Raw genomic sequence first — 19,886 nt, forward strand, 5'->3', positions numbered from 1 at the left:
ATGATCTAATTACCATGCTTTCAACAAGCAATAAACACCGCTAGATCAATCAAACCATCAAATCATGTTTAAACACACTTATATTTTTAACTCCAAAAACAGCTCACGTAATCTAATAAACAGGCCTTAAACAAGCAATAATTATCGTGTCGAGCGACCGCGGGATTTATCATCTGGTAAAATCCCGCTATCATCTAGGCCGGTCTCGACAGACCCCATCGTCGGAAAGTGGTACCGGATACCGGTTGATACAGGGTACTGGCTACTGCATGGATACTGGACTTTCGAGCGATTCTCGGACCGTTACGGAGATTTCCGTTGGTCCGGAATTAGTCCGGTCCAACGCGTCTTTTTACCCAAACCAATAATCTGAGTGTTTTTCCGTATCAACCACATATATGTGCTTAAATGATAATTATGTTTTCACTACAATTTATGGAAAAAATACCATTCTGTGGTGTTTCATCGTCTCATTCAATAAATAATCTTACATTCGGAACTCTTCGGCCATTTTTTCTCTCGATAAAAATGGCAAAATGACCGAGGTGTTCCGAATGATAATCTGACCGATACTTAGACTGGTACCCTTCGTTACTTTTTGATAAAAATCTGAAAGAGAATAAGGGTACCAGTCTAACCGATACTAGACTGGTACCCTTCGTTACTTTTTGATAGAAAATAGAATAAGGGTACCAGTCTAACCGATACTATTATCTCCCTTGCAAAATGGATGCCCCCATGGTAAAAGTGAAAGTTGAGGAAATCAACGATGAAATTGACGTTGAAAGCCAGGAAAGAGAACATTTCACCAGGATTTTAAACTCATTTAGATCATATAGGTATACGAAAAATGCCAGTGTTAACAAGAAGCCACAGTAATGGTCGTCCAGGGAAACTTTTTGACATTTTTGTTTCCCCCGTTAAAGATAATAACAAATTTACCTGCCCCTTTGAAGCTGCCTTCTGACTTGTAGTCATTCTAAAATGCCGTCCATGCTTCTTTTTTTAAATGATGTCCTAGTCCATATAAACAGCCGCTTCAGAGTCATTGACTATTTTCGTTTTGGTGACTACGCGTCCATATCACTTGTTGTTTTCCTAGCTTAGAATGACAGATCCCAGCGCTAAATATATTGACCAGCAAGATAATGTGCACCTACTTGATTGTTAAAGGGGCTGTCTCACGTATGATAAAATAGCGAAAATAAAAGAAAATTGTCGAAAACTGACATAAATTGGCATTGATGTGTACAATGCATTGAAACTTACTAACTGAAGTACCACATAGTTTACAATTTATTTAAGTTTAGAAGTTATTTCGTATTTTTCCATTAAAAAAGATTACTGGGTATGTCTACCAGGTAGAATTCATTCCTTATGCGTGATTGGCTAGTCGGTGTTATCACGTGATATTAACGAGGTAGGTGTATAGCTTAATTATGTCACCCGATTAGAATAAGCCTTTGTAGCGCAGTGAGTAAGACCCTGGACTACAATTTTGGCGACGCGGGTTCGAACCCGGTCTCCGACACAATTTTTTTTTTACATTTGGGTAGCTTTTTTTTACAATTATGATAGCAAAGCGTAACACATTGTATTAGATAATTGTCCTGAGATTTGTTACAGAAAAAAACTTTTTTTGGTGCCAATCTGTGACACAGTCCATTTAAAAAATCGTGATGATTTGTTGACAGAAGCCGATCTGATTAAGTTTTTCATGAAACTCAAGTATAATAAGAGAATGTATAAAACCAGGTGTATTATATTGATTTCCATTTTATTTGGAAGATAATGCTGGATGTTTTATCAGTATCTCTTAAACTTAAGTATTTTGCAAAAAATGAATAAATTGAATATTTGTATAATATCTAATGTAAACTTATTTCAACCTAATGCTTTTATTCTAGATTTACTTATACTATCAAAGTGAATAAATAATAAAATTACATCTATGTAAATATTTTCATTATAATTGTTGCTCTTTCATTTCAGGACATTTTGTCAGAGACGAGTTACAGATACATTGAGATATTATGAGGGGCTTCCAACTCACCACAAACAGCTTATTCCAAACTTTTTGCAACATTTGACCCATGTCCAGTAAGTAAAATAATATTTATTTTGATTCACAAAAAATAAATTCCCATTAACTTTTTTGGTTTCCTAATAACACATTTTTTTTTAATCATTGTGAATGACAGTTTGATTTCATTGCCTTTTCTTTTTAATAACCATTTGCACTGCATTTTTGTCTTTTATTGTGCCATTTTTTTAATAATGCACATGAATATATTTATATATTGGATTTTGAAAATTGCTATCTAGTTTCAAGATCCGATATGCAACTGTTTTCAAAGTAACTTAGCATTTGAAGGTGCAATGAAAGATTGTGGATTTTAGCTCTGTTCAAATAGCCCTAGTGAATTATGCTCTTTGAATTGTAGAATTGTTAGTGTTTAAAATTGCTTTTGGAGCAGTACAAATTGGCGGTCACTCTGTAATAAAAAGCATTACGATCATACAGTTATGCACCAGTCAATGCCCATGGCCCCCCAGGTCCACGGAATAGCCGGTGCTTTGACTTTCGGACCTGCCAAGCCCTGGTAAAATCACACCCCAGGGATCCTAGGTAAGGCCCATTCCCCGCTATATTTGGCACAAATACAAAACCACCGCATTCACCTGGCACTGATGGGCTACAGGGAAGGTAAAAACATGGACCTTTTCCCTGGATTTCCCCAGTATACACACATACCTGGGGGCTGTGGTTACAATTGACTAGTGCATTACTATAGTAATTTTATCATTAATTACTGTAGCATTAAGATTAAATGAACTAAAATCATACTGCAGTGTTTAATTTCTGTTTTGTGTGATTTTCAGGTGGTGCATTTGTGAAAATTATGACGTTCTCAAACTTATCATACAAGATGTGGAACATATATTTGAAAATAAACAAAATGCGGCCAATGTAAGATTTATATAAAGTGTTTATTACAATGTTTGCATTATTTAGTAAGTAGTTAAGGTTCAGCCCTTTTTTATGGCAGATTTAGGGCCGAACTTTGGCCCCATTTTCCAACCAGAATAGTGTAAAAATTTCCCCAGTTTTTGTCAAAAATTCCCCTTTCGTTGAAATATTTATCACCACTTATGTCCATGTTTAAATATATAACCTGAGGCTCATCACTCAAAATTTATGTTTGTTATATTATTTTAAATGACTTTTTTAATATGATTATTTTAAATGACTTTTTTAATATGAGTGTCACTTAAAATAATACCATACACATTTCTTTGATTTGCATTCTTCAAGGCAGGAGAAGATGAGCCCACATCAAAAGCTACACTACCAAAAATATCGGATATGGACAAACTGAAATCCACACTCCGTCAGTTTGTACGAGATTGGAGCACAGACGGACAGGCGGAAAGAGACGTGTGCTACACCCCAGTTATCGAGGAAATTGTGAAACGATTTCCGCCAGAATCTTGGTCAGTTGTTTAAGAGTCCTGAACCCATAGTCTCAAAACATCTCCAGTCTCTAACAGTGTGTGTATACCACATGATAGATAACATCATAAATTCTACATCAGAAGGCAACTTTTTGCTTCGAATGGAGACTTCAACAAAGTTAAATTCACTATTTCTTCACCATTTCAAATGAAACATAGTGCAGTCTATGCCGCTTACAAAGCCCCGCCTTTAGTCTTTTACCAGAATTTGATTGAGAGATTTTCTTAAAACACTTCGACAAACCTTTTCACGAAATAGCTGTCTGACGGAGCACTGTCAAAACACTATTTTGGAAACCGGTTTTTCGAAGTGTTTCATGAAACTAATCACCTTATCAAACTCTGGTAATAAATCGTAGGCGGAACACTTCAAGTGGCATAGACTGCCCTGTGTTTTATTTAAAATGGTGATGAAAAAGAACAGTTATCTTTGTTTTATTTCTTCATTTTTAGCAAAATATTGCCTCCCGATGTAGCTTATATGACATAATTTATCACGTGGTGTACACACACTGTATAACAGGGTGAAGCTATGCTCAATATTTCGGTTTGGGTGTTTATCTTTTGTAAGAATTGACCACAATAATTATTGCAGTTTAATTATTGTACAATACTAATTATTTTGTAATGCTAACATTATTATCATACAATTCTTATGGGCTTTTGGACTTCCAAAAGAGATAATTATGATAAAATATTAAAGAAATTTGGCTTAACAAAAATTAGCTGCTAAAGCTTGTGAGACTTAATCCCCACTTATGGACTTTCTAGAAACTGGGGCCTCAGTTATTCATGATACAAAGTCCAGATTAACCTGTACCTGTGCTAGTTTATTTTCATGGAGCATGTTACTTAAATCAATTAAACTTAGAAATTCTCAGCTTCTGGAGGACTTTGTTATGATTACTACAATTTCGATTGAAAGATTTATTGTATGGAAAGTGTCTATTCTCTTTAAGAATACAGTTTCTGTGAAACCACTTAACATGAATTCAATAGTACTGTTGCATTAAATCATGATTTACAAATGTTTGTGCTTTTTTCAAAATCAATACTATTAATGATATTTCAGAATTAAAAGAATGGTGTGATTGTCTTAAAAAATTGCACTACCGTATATTTGTAACAATTCTCTCCCTTGCTTTGTTTAGATAATTACGTCCCTTGCAGTGACTCTTCACAAGTGAGTATCCTGGTACCCGGAGCAGGGCTTGGCCGCCTGGCCTTCGAGTTTGCAAAGCGGGGATACAACTGCCAGGGAAATGAATTCAGCCTTTACATGCTCTTCTCTTCAAATTTTGTACTCAACAAGTAAAAATATTGCTCATATTTTTACCTTTTTTTATCTTAATGGGTTTTTAATGCAGCAGTCAATTGTAACCAAGGCCCCCCTGGGTCTGGAGGTAAACTGGGGATAGCCGTGGAAATGGGCCGTGTTTTTACCTTCCAGGTGACTGCACAGTGCCGGGTGAATGCAGTGGTTTTGTCTTCGCCCCAAATATAGCATTGGAATGGGCCTTATGTAGGGTCCCTGGGGTACGGGGGCATTTGGCCGGGCATGTCGTCCCCGCTGGGCGGGGATTTATCCGGGCTGGGTTGGACCAAAATGTCAAAGTCCCCGCTATTCCCCGGACCTTGGGGGCCGTGGTTACAATTGACTGGTGCATAACTTGTGTGTGTGTGTTTTTAAAAAAAAACAAAGTTGAGGTTTTATTATATCCCCTGTGTCATTGTCTTCACTATGCAAAACCTTGGCAATAGCTTAAATTTTGATCAAGGTACATTAAAAAATTATAAATACATCTGTACAGAGACAATATCATTGTTTAGGAAGGCCCATAACTCTGGCTTTAATAATTGTTCCATTATTCCCCATTTTGACTGAAAGAAAAACCAGCAACAGACCTGCGTTGGATTCCAGTCAAAGTTGCATTGTTTTTTCTAGTTTGATAAACACCTTGTTAATCAATGCTTTGTATGTTGGTAAAAAATGGTTTGAACAATAAGATGGGAGATCTGCAGTGATAACAAAGCATTCAAGTTTATATAATGATGATACGGTCAGTTTCTTAATTCTTCGTTTAATACCAACATGTGCACATATAGACTGTAGCTTTTTGTGGAGCATGGAATTAGTAATGGAAATTGCTGTATGTATTTCATTATAAGGATTTACTGTTTATATATAGAATTTCTAAAAAGAATCATCACATTTACAAATTACACCAGTTCGGAAGTGACTGCTCAGATTCACATTATTTTGTTCCTTCTTTTTATTAACACATGACAATGAATCAAAGCTCATACCTTTGGGTACTTTCCTTATATATTGGATTTTGAATCTGAATGATTTGTGATTTAAAAAAACTTGTTGAACATGCTGGATCTCTTCAATCTAGTTTATGCTGTTGCCATTTTGGCTGTATTTTTTTTACCCCTTTTGGGGATTGCGTAGCTTTGTTGAATACATTGTGGTAATGTTCAACTAGAAACGTAACATTTTTCTATTGTAGTTTAATGTTAAGTACACAAGTGAAACTTGCATCCCATATATGGTGTGAAGGTTGTGAACATTTGGGATTAGTGGTATGTTCCTGCATAATTGGTCAATTCACTTAAGAGTACATTGGAGGATTATTCAGTGGTCTATAACCTAAACATGGGTACTGTTTTCTTGTTCAGGGGCCGTATTCAATAAGCATCTTAGTAACAATTTTCAACTTAGTGAAAAATTGCCTTTTTTCTAATTTGAATTTTAAGAAAATGAACAATGTTTGTACACCAAAAGTATAAAAATAAGCAAGAAAATGGTCTAAACAATACATGCATATGAATAAATCGGATGAAAAGTAGTGGGTATTTGAAATAATCGATGTCAAATATTATGAAATTCTCACTAAGTTGAAAATATTCACTAAGATGTTTATTGAATACGGCCCCTGAGCTCAGATGCCCTATTACTGAAACATAAATATAATGTATAGTTGTACAATTTCACTTCTTATTTGTGACTTATATCTTTTAGTAAACTATTTGTTCTCATATCTAGATGCAAAGAAATCAACAATTACACCCTCTACCCCTGGGTACACCAGTGGACAAACAACTTGCGAAACGAAGATCAGGTCCGGGCGATCACATTCCCAGATGTCGACACCTCTGATCTCCCAGAGAACGCCAGCTTTTCTATGGCGGCTGGAAACTTTCTTGAAGTGTACGAAGACCCTGGTAAATATAGAAATGTTTCTCTTTAAATGAACAAATTGTTAAACTCTGTCAAGGTGTCATTCTGTCTCCTGAGAAAAAAGAGCATCAGTCAGCCTGTTATCAATGTTCGTATCATACATTCACTTTTTCAAATTGGTAATTCAAAGACTTAGTAGTACCGGTAACTGGGCATTGCTGGTTTCAGACTTAATTATTTTATTGCCCACATAAGAAACAGCTAGTTTGAGTTTTGAAATATCATTTTCAATTCAGCAAGGCACCTTTTTTACAATTTTTTAGCTAAAAAATTCTTTAAATTGATTAGTCTGGCCCTTAAAGTCTGTAACTCTAAGGTTGTATGGTTAGTGCAGTGATAAGCGCACTCGCTCGTCACCTAGGTGACCCAGTTAGATTCCGGTCCTAGGCGTTTGTGAGTTTGGTCTGTGGTCACCAAGCTGGACAAGTGGGTTTCCTCTAGGTACTACGGTTTCACTGGTAGTGTAAAGAATGTGTAGCATGAATGGGCCAAAAGGCTTTTTGTCTTCATGAAAAAAGATTTTTAAATGAATTAGCTGTATTGAAAAATGTGGCCTATTTATAGATCACGATTGTACTTTTCACTACACAAAAAAATTCAGTCGGTTCAGAAATTTTATTGAAGATATAATTAAAAAATATGGGTTGTTTTTGCAACTCCTGTTGCCTCAAAGCTTTACTGAGTACATGTTGTTGACATTTAGGACAGTAATTATTATTGGGCAAAATTTCTCAAAGTTAACTTGTTTAGTTTGTTTTTTCAGTTGGTATATATTATTCAAGCTGCACTCTCACATATTGAACGTTTTGACCCTTTTTTTAATTTTTTGTCTTGTACGAGCCAATTTTTGCGAAAATGCATGGAAACCAGTGTTATAAGACTGCTGACAGGTTTTCATATTTATATTATTTTTTTTTATGTTTAACGCATTTTTTTTAAAGCGTAAGTAATGCTTTTAGCCATAAAACATAAATTTTGGAATAAAGATATGAAAATCTGCGATTTGATCTTTTGTAAGCAGTCTTATATCACTAGTTGTAAATGCAAATAACTAGAGGAAAGAAGAAAAACAATTGATGATCAATTATGACCAAATTAAATTAATTCTCTCTGATTTTAAGCCGAACCAATCAACTTTTGATTATAATCAATCATTGGAACATCACAACCATTGTCAGATACTCTCATACTCATTTGAACAGAATTTTGCAAATCCAAGCCTAAGCTTATTCATAATTCAAAGCTTTCTTAAGCTAAAATATCTATTAGATATTTATGCAAGAATTTGCTTGTTACAGTTTCTTTTTAATGTGAAAGCTTAAATCAGAGAGAATTGATTGAATTTGGTCATAATTGATCATCAATTGTTTTTCTTCTTTTCTCTAGATATTTGCGTTTGGTTCATTTCAGCCAATTTCCTCTTTTCAGTTTATTATACATTTTAAAGTGTTCAGCTGTTATCATTAACAATATGGCCGAAAGCAACAACACTTAATTACTTCAAGCATACACATAACATAAGCGTAGTTAAGGATTGCGAATCATTGTACAATAATAAAACTGCAATTAAGGTATTGTCAATTGTACTAGCGGTAATCGGTTTCTTGCGTGGAACCGATTATCGATAGTCAAACTGGAACTGTCTCCCAACGATAGTCAATGGCTGTTTGTCCATAAAAATGAATAAAATAACTTAATATTAACCAAAAAAAAGAAATGTTGCCAAGATGAAAACAGTCAGTGAGTCCTTTTAAAACTGCACTCTCACAGATTGACATTATTAAAAAAATATATGTATTGTCATTTTTTTTTTTTTTTCTCAGAATCTGCTGATTTTGGCATCAATTCAATGCATTCAATGCATTCAATTCAGTCATATAAGATAACTCACTCACTCAATTGTTTGGAAAACTGCCAAAAACTCATTTTTTCTTAAAGCATTTGTAACACTTTCAGCCATAAAACATAAATTTTCGAACGTAAATATGAAAAACTGCGATATGATTTTTGTCAGCAATCTCATATCACTGGTTGTCACATATTAACGCGAAAAATTGGTTCATTCCGAGACAAAAAATAAAAGAGTGGTCAAATCGTCCTGCTTTTAAGATACCTGTTTAATTAACCATGATTGTTATATCCATGTTTCCAGCTGTGTTTGACTGCGTGGTCACAGTGTTTTTCATCGACACTGCTCACAACATCATCGCCTACGTGGAGAAAATCTTCGAGATCCTCAAGCCTGGAGGATATTGGGTCAATATGGGTATGCGCAAAATTGTGTTTGTCTCCGAATATGTTGCTGTCCTGGGCTTTTTCAGGTTGAAATAAGTAAACCAAGGATATGACGAATTTTTGGGGACATTTCAGATGTGTTTGAAAAATATCTGGATTTCCTTATATCTGTTTAATGACCTAATTCCTTTTATCCGGAGTCATCCTCAACGTCCAGCGTATTCATAACCTACATGTCATATCATATATCATATAGATATATTTATATTATAATAAGTTATGAATATGCTTGGGTGACGGGGATGATACAGAGTGTTTATAACAAACTTATTTATAAAACTTAAGTCCACCCTTCAATTATTGAGCTATATTTCATGGCATTATTATTGAATTCAAATAAACATTGTGGTATTAAACTTTGCTATCACAGTTTTTTTATACCCCCACAAACAAAGTGAGCTTGTCGGTCGGTCGGTCTGTCTGTCGGTCGGTCTGTCGGTCGGTCTGTCGGTTTTCATGGTTTCCGGACGATAACTCATGAAAGGCTTGACAGATTTGAAAAATTTTTGGTACACAGGTGTAACATCAGAAGATACAGGTCAAGCTCGATATTGAGGCTGGTGGGGCCAAGGTCAAGGTCACTGTTACTAAAAATAGAAAAACGGTTTCCGGACGATAACTCATGAAAGGCTTGACAGATTTGAAAATTTTTTGGTACACAGGTGTAACATCAGAAGATACAGGTTAAGTTCGATATTGAGGCTGGTGGGGCCAAGGTCAAGGTCACTGTTACTAAAAATAGAAAAACGGTTTCCGGATGATAACTCATGAAAGGCTTGACAGATTTGAAAAAATTTTGGTACACAGGTGTAACATCAGAAGATACAGGTCAAGTTCGATATTGGGGCTGGTGGGGCCAAGGTCAAGGTCACTGTTACTAAAAATAGAAAAATGGTTTCCGGACGATAACTCGTGAAAGGCTTGACAGATTTGAAAATTTTTTGGTACACAGGTGTAACATCAGAAGATACAGGTCAAGTTCGATATTAGGGCTGGTGGGGCCAAGGTCAAGGTCACTGTTACTAAAAATAGAAAAATGGTTTCCGGACGATAACTCATGAAAGGCTTGACAGATTTGAAAAAATTTTGGTACACAGGTGTAACATCAGAAGATACAGGTCAAGTTCGATATTGGGGCCGGTGGGGCCAAAGTCAAGGTCACTGTTACTAAAAATAGAAAAACGGTTTCCGGACGATAACACATAAAAGGCTTGACAGATTTGAAAAAAATTTGGTACACAGGTGTAACATCAGAAGATACAGGTCAAGTTCGATATTGGGGCTGGTGGGGCCAAGGTCAAGGTCACTGTTACTAAAAAAAGAAAAACGGTTTCTGGACGATAACTCATGAAAGGCTAAACGGATTTGAACAATTTTTGGTACACAGGTGTAACATCAGAAGATACAGATCAAGTTCGATATTGGGGCTGGTGGGGTCAAGGTCACTGTTACTAAAAATAGAAAAATGGTTTCCGGACGATAACTCATGAAAGGCTTGACAGATTTGAACATTTTTTGGTACACAGGTGTAACATCAGAAGATACAGGTCAAGTTTGATATTGGGGCTGGTGGGGCCAAGGTCAAGGTCACTGTTACTTAAAATAGAAAAATGGTTTCTGCTTCATAACTTTAATTGGGCATGAGATATTGTGATGAAACTTGCTGTATATGCAGCCTCTGTGAAGACAATGCTTGTGATTGAAAATGGGGCCAGTGGAGTAAAGGTTTTTGTGCACTGTTACGAAAATAGAAAAACGGTTTCCGGACAAACAATACATGCATGATAAAAGAAGATGCAATGTGCAGTAACCTTGGAGTTATGGCCTCTTTTCATAGGAATGGTTTGCCATTCCTGTGTCCAGGCGGCATTTGGGGGTATTCGTCACTCCTGTGACAGCTCTAGTTTTATTTTATATTTAATATATACCTTTTGCATGATTTCATTTTTACCTCCTTTTAGAGAGTAATTTAAGGAACAGTTTTTGGTAAAGTTTGCATATAAATTTAGCAAAGCATACTAGCCAATCAGCTAATAAAAGCATGAAATTATGCCTTTTTGCAAGGAATTGATAGCTAATTTGTGCTATCCCTGAAGTAGTTTCTAACAATAAGTTCACCACACTTCAAGGAGTGTAATTCAAGGCTTTAATTTAATTTAATAGCTGGTTGATGTTTAACTATTGCCAACCGTACATGTTCTAAAAAAAAATACAGTATCATTCTGCATCAATAACAGTGACATAATGAACAAATAAAACAAAGGACAACGCTCATAGGTGTTTGAAAGTAATCTACTTATTCTTACTCTAAGGAAAAAAGCAAGGTTGAATTAAATGGAATAGATGGGTATATGTCTACCATAATTTGTTTTACTGTAATTTATAAATTCAAGGCAGTGTATAATGTATGTCATGAACATTTTTTTCAGGGCCATTGTTGTACCACTATGCTGATATGCCAAATGAAGTTTCAATAGAACTTGCCTACGAAGACGTCCGTAGTGTTATAGAGAAAATGGGCTTTGTTTTTGAGGTGAGCAGGGATTTCACATCTGCGCCACACTCTCTCTATCTGTTTGTCCATGTATTTTCTATTTTTTTCTCTCACAACTGTTTACAGATGAACTCAGTGTGTGTACACTGAGTTATAAATTATGTCATATATGCTACGTCAGAAGGCAATATTTTGCTTAAAATGAAGACTTAAAACAAAGATAACTTTTCTTTTACGACACCATTTTAAATTAAACAAAGGGCAGTCTATGCCAATTAAAGAGCCCTTCTTCGTTGTATCACCGGAGTTTGATAAGATGATTAGTTTCATCCAACTGTTTCAAAAATAATGTTTTGACAGTGCTCCGTCAGACGGCCGTTTTGTGAAAAGGTTTGTCGAAGTGTTTAAAGAAACTAAACTCTCAATCAATCTTTCGTAAAAGACGGAGGCGGGGCTCCGTAAGCAGCGTTTCATTTAAAATGGTGAAGAAAACATGAAGATATCTTTGAATTAAGTGACAAAAGTCTTCATTCGAAGCAAATTGTTGCCTTCCGACGTAGCATTAATGACGTAATTTATCACGTGGTATACACACACTGGAACTTATCATTTGAAGGTATTGAATGATCGTGGCTCTGATGCTTCATCTTATTTACAGCAGGTGAATTTTGACTCAAGAGCAACATTTTTAGCCTGTCAATCAACTTTACACTTTTTGAAGCATATTTATTTGTACAATCAGATTTTTTTTATTCTACATTTTCAAGTGAATTTCAAATCAACTGAACAATCTGTGGCCTGATTGACTTCAGCAGATAAGTTATGCTTTGAATGCAGGAAATCCCACAATTGACAATTTAAAAAAAATCTCAACGTAGTGAGGGGACACACCTCCCAAACCCACCCCATTGGTCAATCCCAACAAGTAGGGTTCTCAATAAGTTTCGGTTGAACTGTCTCAAATAATAAAGTGACCGACCAGCTTCTACTTATTCTACTCAAAATTCATTTAATTTTTCAAATTTGAACCGGCCCTATTGCCATTTGAACCATCCATTTTGGCCAGCAGCTGGTTCTTATTGAGAACACTGCAACAAGCCTTCAGAAATCCTGGTGTAAACCTGAATGTATTGATTAAATGTTGCGGCAAGTGGTAGCTTGAGTACTGGTACTCAGAATCCACTGATTTCTTAAGTTTACACACAAAAATTTGACAGTGTTGGGCAAGGCAGTAACCCTTGCCACTATTGATAGCCATAGTTTTATATTTATGGAATTAATTCAGTTGACTCATTACATTGTTTATTTCTTGTTTTCCTTTTAGTGTCTGGTTGGACTTAATATCTGTGCCTTAAAGCTGCACTCTCACAATATTCACAGTTAGATCTGTTTTGACCTTTTTTTGTCTCAGAATCAGCTTATTTGGGCATCTTGCCTTTATATCTGTCATATAAGATAAAGATAACAATAGAACAAATCTCAAGTGTTTGGTATATATAGGTCAACTGCCAAAAAATTTCATATTTCTTAAGGCATTAGTAATGCTTTTAGCCATAACATATGAAAATATGAAAATTATTATCTGCTCTTTTGTCAGCAGTCTTATATCAATGGTATCCAGACTGTTACGCAAACAGTTGCACATTCCTAGACAAAAATTAAAGAGGTTGTCAAAAAAATCAATCTGTGAAAGTGCAGCTTTAAAACAGGATCTTGGTTAAATTCCAGACTACTGGGTTTGTCAACAGGAATTTGACTCAGTGTTTGGTCAAAAATGATATATTAAGTCATTATATGACCAAAAACTTACAAAAAACAACAATTTCGGACAAAATCCTGGTCACTTATACTATCGGTTTGTCCATGTAGTTACCTTCCTATAATCAATGGCTCACATGAGAAACTATTTAAATCCGCAGATGGAGAAGAAAAACATTGCTTCAACATACACTGAGAATCCTGCTTCCATGCTCACCCACACATACAACAGTGTGATGTTTGTGTGCAGGAAACCAGTCATGAAGGAGGAAGGCCAGTGAAGAGTTGACAAGGGGAACAACTCTGTACAGGGGTTTGTTGAATGATATGTGGAGACTGGAGAGCATTAAGGAGAAATTACTTTGTAGTTATTTAGGAAAGAGTAGAATAGAGAAATAACTGTAAATTTGTTTTGGGATATTTAAAGTTTAGGAAAAGGGTAATAACATTTTTATTGTTGGAGAGAAAACTGACCTCACAATAAATAAATAGTTTGTTTTGGGTTACCCAATTAAGATATTTCTTTTACAACCCTACCTCTTTTATCCATATTGAAAAACATGAAACAAAGGCTATTTAAGTTTTAGGGCGGTGGTATTTTTGTGAGTTGATTGGGTAGAGCCTTACAAAATATTTATTGGTTGTAGCCTGATGAATGTGCTGAATTTTGCCTTTTATTATGACTGGATTATGAAACACTGAGCTGATTGTTCAGAACTATGTTATAGGTAACAACTGTTAATGTCATCATTGTTGACTTTCAATTTGTTACTGCTTTGAATGTTTAATTGATACACTTATGATCTGCAGTATTATTACCAAGGTTCGAGACAGCCATTTTAGCCGTACTTGTTTTATTTAAATCTATGTGCACATCATCGAATATTTCACATTTAAAAGTTAACAACGATGTCGTTAATCACGTTGTTAACTTTAACAAAGTTCTGAACAATTGGCCCAATTTTACTGATAATATATATATATTCAGTTTCTTTAACATTAGTTTTATTTGGCACATTTAATGATTTTTAATATATTACAGGGAATGCTGCGATTTTTAAGATTTTCATTACCGGGCTATATACGATTTGTGATAGACATATGAATTTTTTTCAAACATATATTCAAAAATTTTAAGTGGATAATTTTAGACTTGAATATTGCCAGACTAACATTCTAGTTAATCTTCAGTACCTAGTTTCAGATTTCTGCTTCATACTTTATTGGCACTTGTTGGAAAATGGTTGAAATAGTTTATATTTCTGTGCCAAATCATATAAACATGCTGAAACAAAACATGGACAATTACCCTGACTGATAGAAGCAATTTGTTAATACAAGCTTGTCTCATTTGTTATGACAATATTTTGCATTCATTTTGAAACATATTTATGTGATGCATGTCAAAACTTATCAAAATACATATACAGTAAAAATGTGATCGATGAGGATGCCAGGGCCCAAGCTAAAACCTTGTTTGATCCGATGTTTTGAACGACCCTAATATCCATTTTAGTCAATAATGAAATGTCTTACGATGTATATTGAAAGTTTGAAGTCGTCATATCCAGTGTTTACTTTGGTACCGATTATGTCCTTGAGGTAATCATAAGGTTTTGCACATGATTTGTGTATTTGGGACTGGCTATAGTGCTCTAGTCCTCAACTTATTTAGGGTTCAATCCATTTTTATATGAAAATAAAAGAAATAATGGTTGGGGCTAAGCCTTGACCTTGGCCAATTGCCAGTTCTCTAACAACCACCTGTTCGAACAATCACAATCTTACTGTATATATATTTTTTTAAGCAATCGTTCACACTATTTTAGTATCGCGGGAAATTTGATTGGCAAAATCTCCTTATTATGAATGGTAGTAGTTGAGAGACCTCTTCTTCCAGTAAAATTGCATGTTACTATTGAATACTCTTCACCCATGAAGACTAACCATAACTTGGGTTGTTATTCAATACAGAAAATATCGTTCAAAATGATTTCATTGGCTTAGATTTCAAATGGGTTCCCATTCGGCACCAAAGAAACTGACTCATATTTATTAATGATTACAAGATGTTTCTAGCCTATTGTGCCAGGGTACTCAATAAAGCATAATATTGCATCAAGCGTTACAAACAGGAATAGCAGAATAACATTGTTATCATGTCAATATATTAACACCTCACCTTCCATTCCTTAAATGAACTGCCTTTCGGCAATTGCAGTAATCATCCGATAAATGCAATATCTTTGGATATGTTCAGATCGCGAAACATCGAATCTTGTTATTGTTTGTATTGTGTCAGCAGGTCCCATAAAAATAAATCTTTTACAAAGTGTTAATTTATGATATGTAAATGTAATTTTGTCATTTGTGTTTCAATTTCACATTTTAAAGTGATTTCCAGTGGTTGATCTTTCCAGTGTTACTGTGATGTCATTTGATAAAATATGTCAAGTTACAGTCTGATCTTTCTATTTGCAAAATGGGTGATGTAAGGTTTTCTTAATTGAAGTCTTTTTTTATCAATTCTTGAGTGTAATAATGAACTATTGATGTAAATGTTAATAATGAATTGCGGGATTGATGTCATTATCGGGGATATGAACGCAATTAGACTTGTCAAAAAATGCTATAATAGGAGTCCTTCGGACACTCCACAGATTTTAACCAGCCCAACTATGTTCATACCCCAAGAATGATCTCAATCTCGCAATTCATTCCTTAAAGCTGACTCTCATAGATTTACCGTTTTGACAGCTTTTTTTAATTTTTTGTCTTGGAGCCAATTTTTACATAAATATCTGCAAACCAGGGATATAAGATTGCTGAAGAAATATCAGATCGCAGATTAGTTCCGTTCGAAAATTGATGTTTTATGGCTAAAAGCGTTACTAATGGTTTAAGGAAAATGCATAAAACATAATATTTGAATATACATAAAAAGAAAGCTGTGATCTGTTTTTTTGTCAACAGTCTTATATCACTTTCCATATATTTTCGCATAAATTGGCTCGTTCCAAGCCATAAAAAAGGAAGTTGTCAAAACATTCAATCTGTGAGAGTGCAGCTTTTGTTGGCTGCAGCTATAATTTGATAATTTGTATCAGTCTCATTATACCTTGTTTTGTTTAACAAATACCTGGTCCAGTAAGTTTAGGAACTGTGTCAACATTCGATAAATCTAGATTTTACTATCGGCGTATCTTCCCATGATGCATTGCCATCAATTGCCTGTTAAAGGGACTAGACACCAGATTTAAAGTCCCAAAATCGTCCCAAAATCAGCAAATACAGTATTTCCTCAATGCAAGCCTGAAATTATCAATACGAACTAGTATGAGGCCCAAAATACATCATTTTACGTGATTAAAATAACATTTTATCGCTGTCTCAGCTGAGTTTAACTGTCTAAAAACAAAAGCATACTTGTTTCCTAGTCTATAGTTTGTATATTTAGCATGTCAAGGTCCCGTGATTTATACAAATGCATTATTATTATAACATATAGCAGCACTATTCTTAAATAACTGGGGTTAATGTGGTAGACAAACCCAGTAAATTTCACATTGGAAAAATATGCAAGAACTGTTAACCCGCAGGGCCAGGTGACCGCGGTGGTTTTTTCATAGCGCCACATTTTTGCAAAGATTGGGCCTTATGTAGAGTCTATGGGGTGCGGGGGCACTTGGCTGGGGTTTAACCATCAGTTTGTTCCCGCAGGGATTTTACCCAGGGTTGGCTGGACCGAAAGTCAAAGTCCCGGCTATTCCCCGGACCTGGGGGGGCAGTGGTTACAATTGACTGGTGCATAAGGATACATGTGTCGTAAGCAATGGCAAGTAATATTCAATTTGTTGTACACAAAGACATCATTTTAATGTAAGTTTTTGACAAAGTTCCTTTTTTCTTGCAATGATATCATCTGGTGTCTAGTCCCTTTAATGACTTATGCCTTTAGTGCCATGTGCTTTGTCATTCGTATTTGATAGCATGCTTTTTATTATTCCATGTTCTTTAAACCCATCATGGAAGTAAAAAGTGAAATTGTTTTGATATCCGATATAAAATTAATATGTTTATTGTCAGCAGATATTGTTTTTCTGATACTTTTTCTCCTTTGGGGAAAACTTAAGGTTGTTTCTTGCATGGAAAGGACTTATATAAGTATCAAGACTAAATAACAATGGTTTTAAGTGAGAAATTGATAATGAAGCACACTTACTACACTAAAAAAGATGAATATCCTGACCGTATGCATGACATTGTGTACATTAATCTTAGGTAAAAGTATAGCTACAGTAACGTGTGTTAGGAGAATATTTTAAACATTCATTTCCCTGTATGTTCCCCTTAACATATTGAGCCGACTGTTCAGAACTTTTTTAAAGTTAACAACATGATTATTGACATCGTTGGTAACAACAATGAAGTTAACAACATGATTATTGACATCGTTGGTAACAACAATGAAGTTAACAACATTGTTTACTTTAACAAAGTTCTGAAAAACAGGCACAATAGATGCCTTTACATGGAATAGAGTTGCTAAAAAAAACCTGTCAAAGACTCTGAAGCAGCTGTTTATTTGGACTAAGTAAAAAGGCAGACATAGTTATTTATTATGAAGCTAATGTTAGCATTTCTTGTATCATCTTATAATGAAGCTAATGTTAGCATTTCTTGTATCATCTTATAATGTAGCTAATGTTAGCATTTCTTGTATCATCTTATAATGTAGCTAATGTTAACATTTCTTGTATCATCTTATAATGTAGTTAATGTTAGCATTTCTTGTATCATCTTTATTTCTGTACTTATAAACTTGTTAAGATATGCTCAGAAAAATATATGTAAAGAAAACAATAATATCCCAACAATAATATCCAAACTATGTATGACGTTGGTTTTAAAAAGCAAATAAATGTGATAGACTTGCAACTTTCTTGTGATTTATTATGCCCCTATTTGAAGAAGAGGGGAATATTGCTTTGCACATGTCGGTCGGTCAGTCAGTCAGTCGGTAGACCAAAGCTTGTCCGAGTGATAACTCAACAATTCCTAGACGTATGGTTATCAAACTTGACATGAAGGTTAGGCCTGACCAGTAGATGACCCCTATTGATTTTAGGGCTCATTGGGTCAAAGGTCAAGGTCACAGTGACCTTTAATGATAAAAGAATTTTAAAGCTTGTCCGAGTGATAACTCAACAATGCCTAGACCTATGGTCATCAAACTTGATATGGAAGTTGGGCCTAACCAATACATGACCCCTATTGTTTTTAAAGAATTGTGATCATGAAGAACTGGTTGCAATTCCTTTAGGATAAACTGTATTATTACAGGACTTTCAGCCTCATGCTACAGTTCACGAATGATTCAATATGTGAAAACTAACTGATCCAGAGTTTTTAGTTTCGTTCATTTTGTATGTATGTATGTATGTATTTCTTCAAGGTCAAGGATAACCCATGGAAGTGCAAGCAATTATTTCCAACGGGGTCCTTTGTTTTTGCTGAAGGGACAGCACCTTGAAGAGACAGTGGTGGGATACAAGGAAATCCGGGTGTGATACCCTAGCTCTTTTTCGAAAAGACCCCTTGGTTCTTTTACATGCTCGGTTCAAAGCACTGATACATGGGTACAACTTTCCTTGGTTAAACCATTACTGAGTAGACCACTTTACCAAGCACTACCCTTCAAATGTCTAGCGCCAGGCAAGTGAGCTACTTGTACCAACTTAACATCTTTCGGTATGACGGGGCCAGGATTCGAACCCACCATCTCCCGCTAAGTAGGCAGACGCCTTAACCATTAGGCCAAGGAGACAAATAAAATGTGAATAATTGTACATGGTCAAATAGAAATCAAATTTAGCAAAATTCATCATCAAAATTCAAGTAGGAGAAAAAGTAACCATGAAATGACGATTTGCAATTTTGCTGCTTGAGTTTTAATTTTGTTGTAGGACAGTTCATAATCATGCCCTCTTTCAGGTGATGTGAAAATTTCTGTCATTCTGGCTAAATTTTTTGTGAAAGTCAACAAAAAAGCGTATGGGTTATGGTATTATCTAAAATAATACACGTGTTATATGAGATTTGCCATTTGAAATTTCGTAAAAAATCCATTTCTTTTTAGAATATTAAACTATTCAAAGAATAATGAGGCATTTCTACGCGCCCTTTGATGATGGTGTCGGCATAACCAGCGGAGTCAGTGTACGGTTAAAGTTAAGGGAATTTTCACTTATAACTCCGATACCCTTCATTCATTTCACTTGATACTTAACCCTGTTGTTTATAGGACCATCACACAACAAGGTTAAGAATTATGGCCTACCTAATTTTTGTTTATGTTATGTTTATTCAATGGCCTTCATACACAGTAGACATCGCACAAATTAGATATGCAGGTCTGTCTGTCTTGTCTATCTGACTATATTTATTTTTATTTATTTTTAATTTTTTTATTTATTTACTTATTTATGTATTTATCTATTTACTTAATATGTATTTATTTACTTATTTATTCATTCATTCATTTATTATTAGCTCGTCTGTTTTTCGAAGAAAAAAAGT

At 35.0% G+C, this 19,886-nt stretch overlaps 1 protein-coding gene across 1 annotated transcript; it reads left to right on the top strand.

Moving 5' to 3' along the window:
- The first annotated feature begins 698 nt into the window (after window positions 1–698).
- LOC128235334 (carnosine N-methyltransferase-like) lies at window positions 699–18,283 on the top strand. Its single transcript, XM_052950151.1, has 9 exons — window positions 699–839; window positions 1,993–2,100; window positions 2,884–2,971; window positions 3,317–3,495; window positions 4,687–4,827; window positions 6,566–6,744; window positions 8,913–9,026; window positions 11,485–11,588; window positions 13,469–18,283. The coding sequence occupies exons 1-9, from the start codon at window positions 727–729 to the stop codon at window positions 13,586–13,588; spliced, it is 1,146 nt and encodes a 381-aa protein (XP_052806111.1). The 5' UTR covers window positions 699–726; the 3' UTR covers window positions 13,589–18,283.
- The last annotated feature ends 1,603 nt before the right edge of the window (window positions 18,284–19,886 follow it).

Source organism: Mya arenaria, chromosome 1, assembly GCF_026914265.1.
Source record: "Mya arenaria isolate MELC-2E11 chromosome 1, ASM2691426v1".
NCBI classification, from domain to species: domain Eukaryota; kingdom Metazoa; phylum Mollusca; class Bivalvia; order Myida; family Myidae; genus Mya; species Mya arenaria.

Excerpts from the sequence above, each read along its gene's own strand:
- LOC128235334 (XM_052950151.1), top strand. The coding sequence starts at position 727 with ATGGATGCCCCCATGGTAAAAGTGAAAGTTGAGGAAATCAACGATGAA. Across the intron at positions 2,972-3,316 it reads ATAAACAAAATGCGGCCAAT|GCAGGAGAAGATGAGCCCAC; the intron begins GTAAGATTTATA and ends GCATTCTTCAAG. Across the intron at positions 6,745-8,912 it reads TGAAGTGTACGAAGACCCTG|CTGTGTTTGACTGCGTGGTC; the intron begins GTAAATATAGAA and ends CCATGTTTCCAG.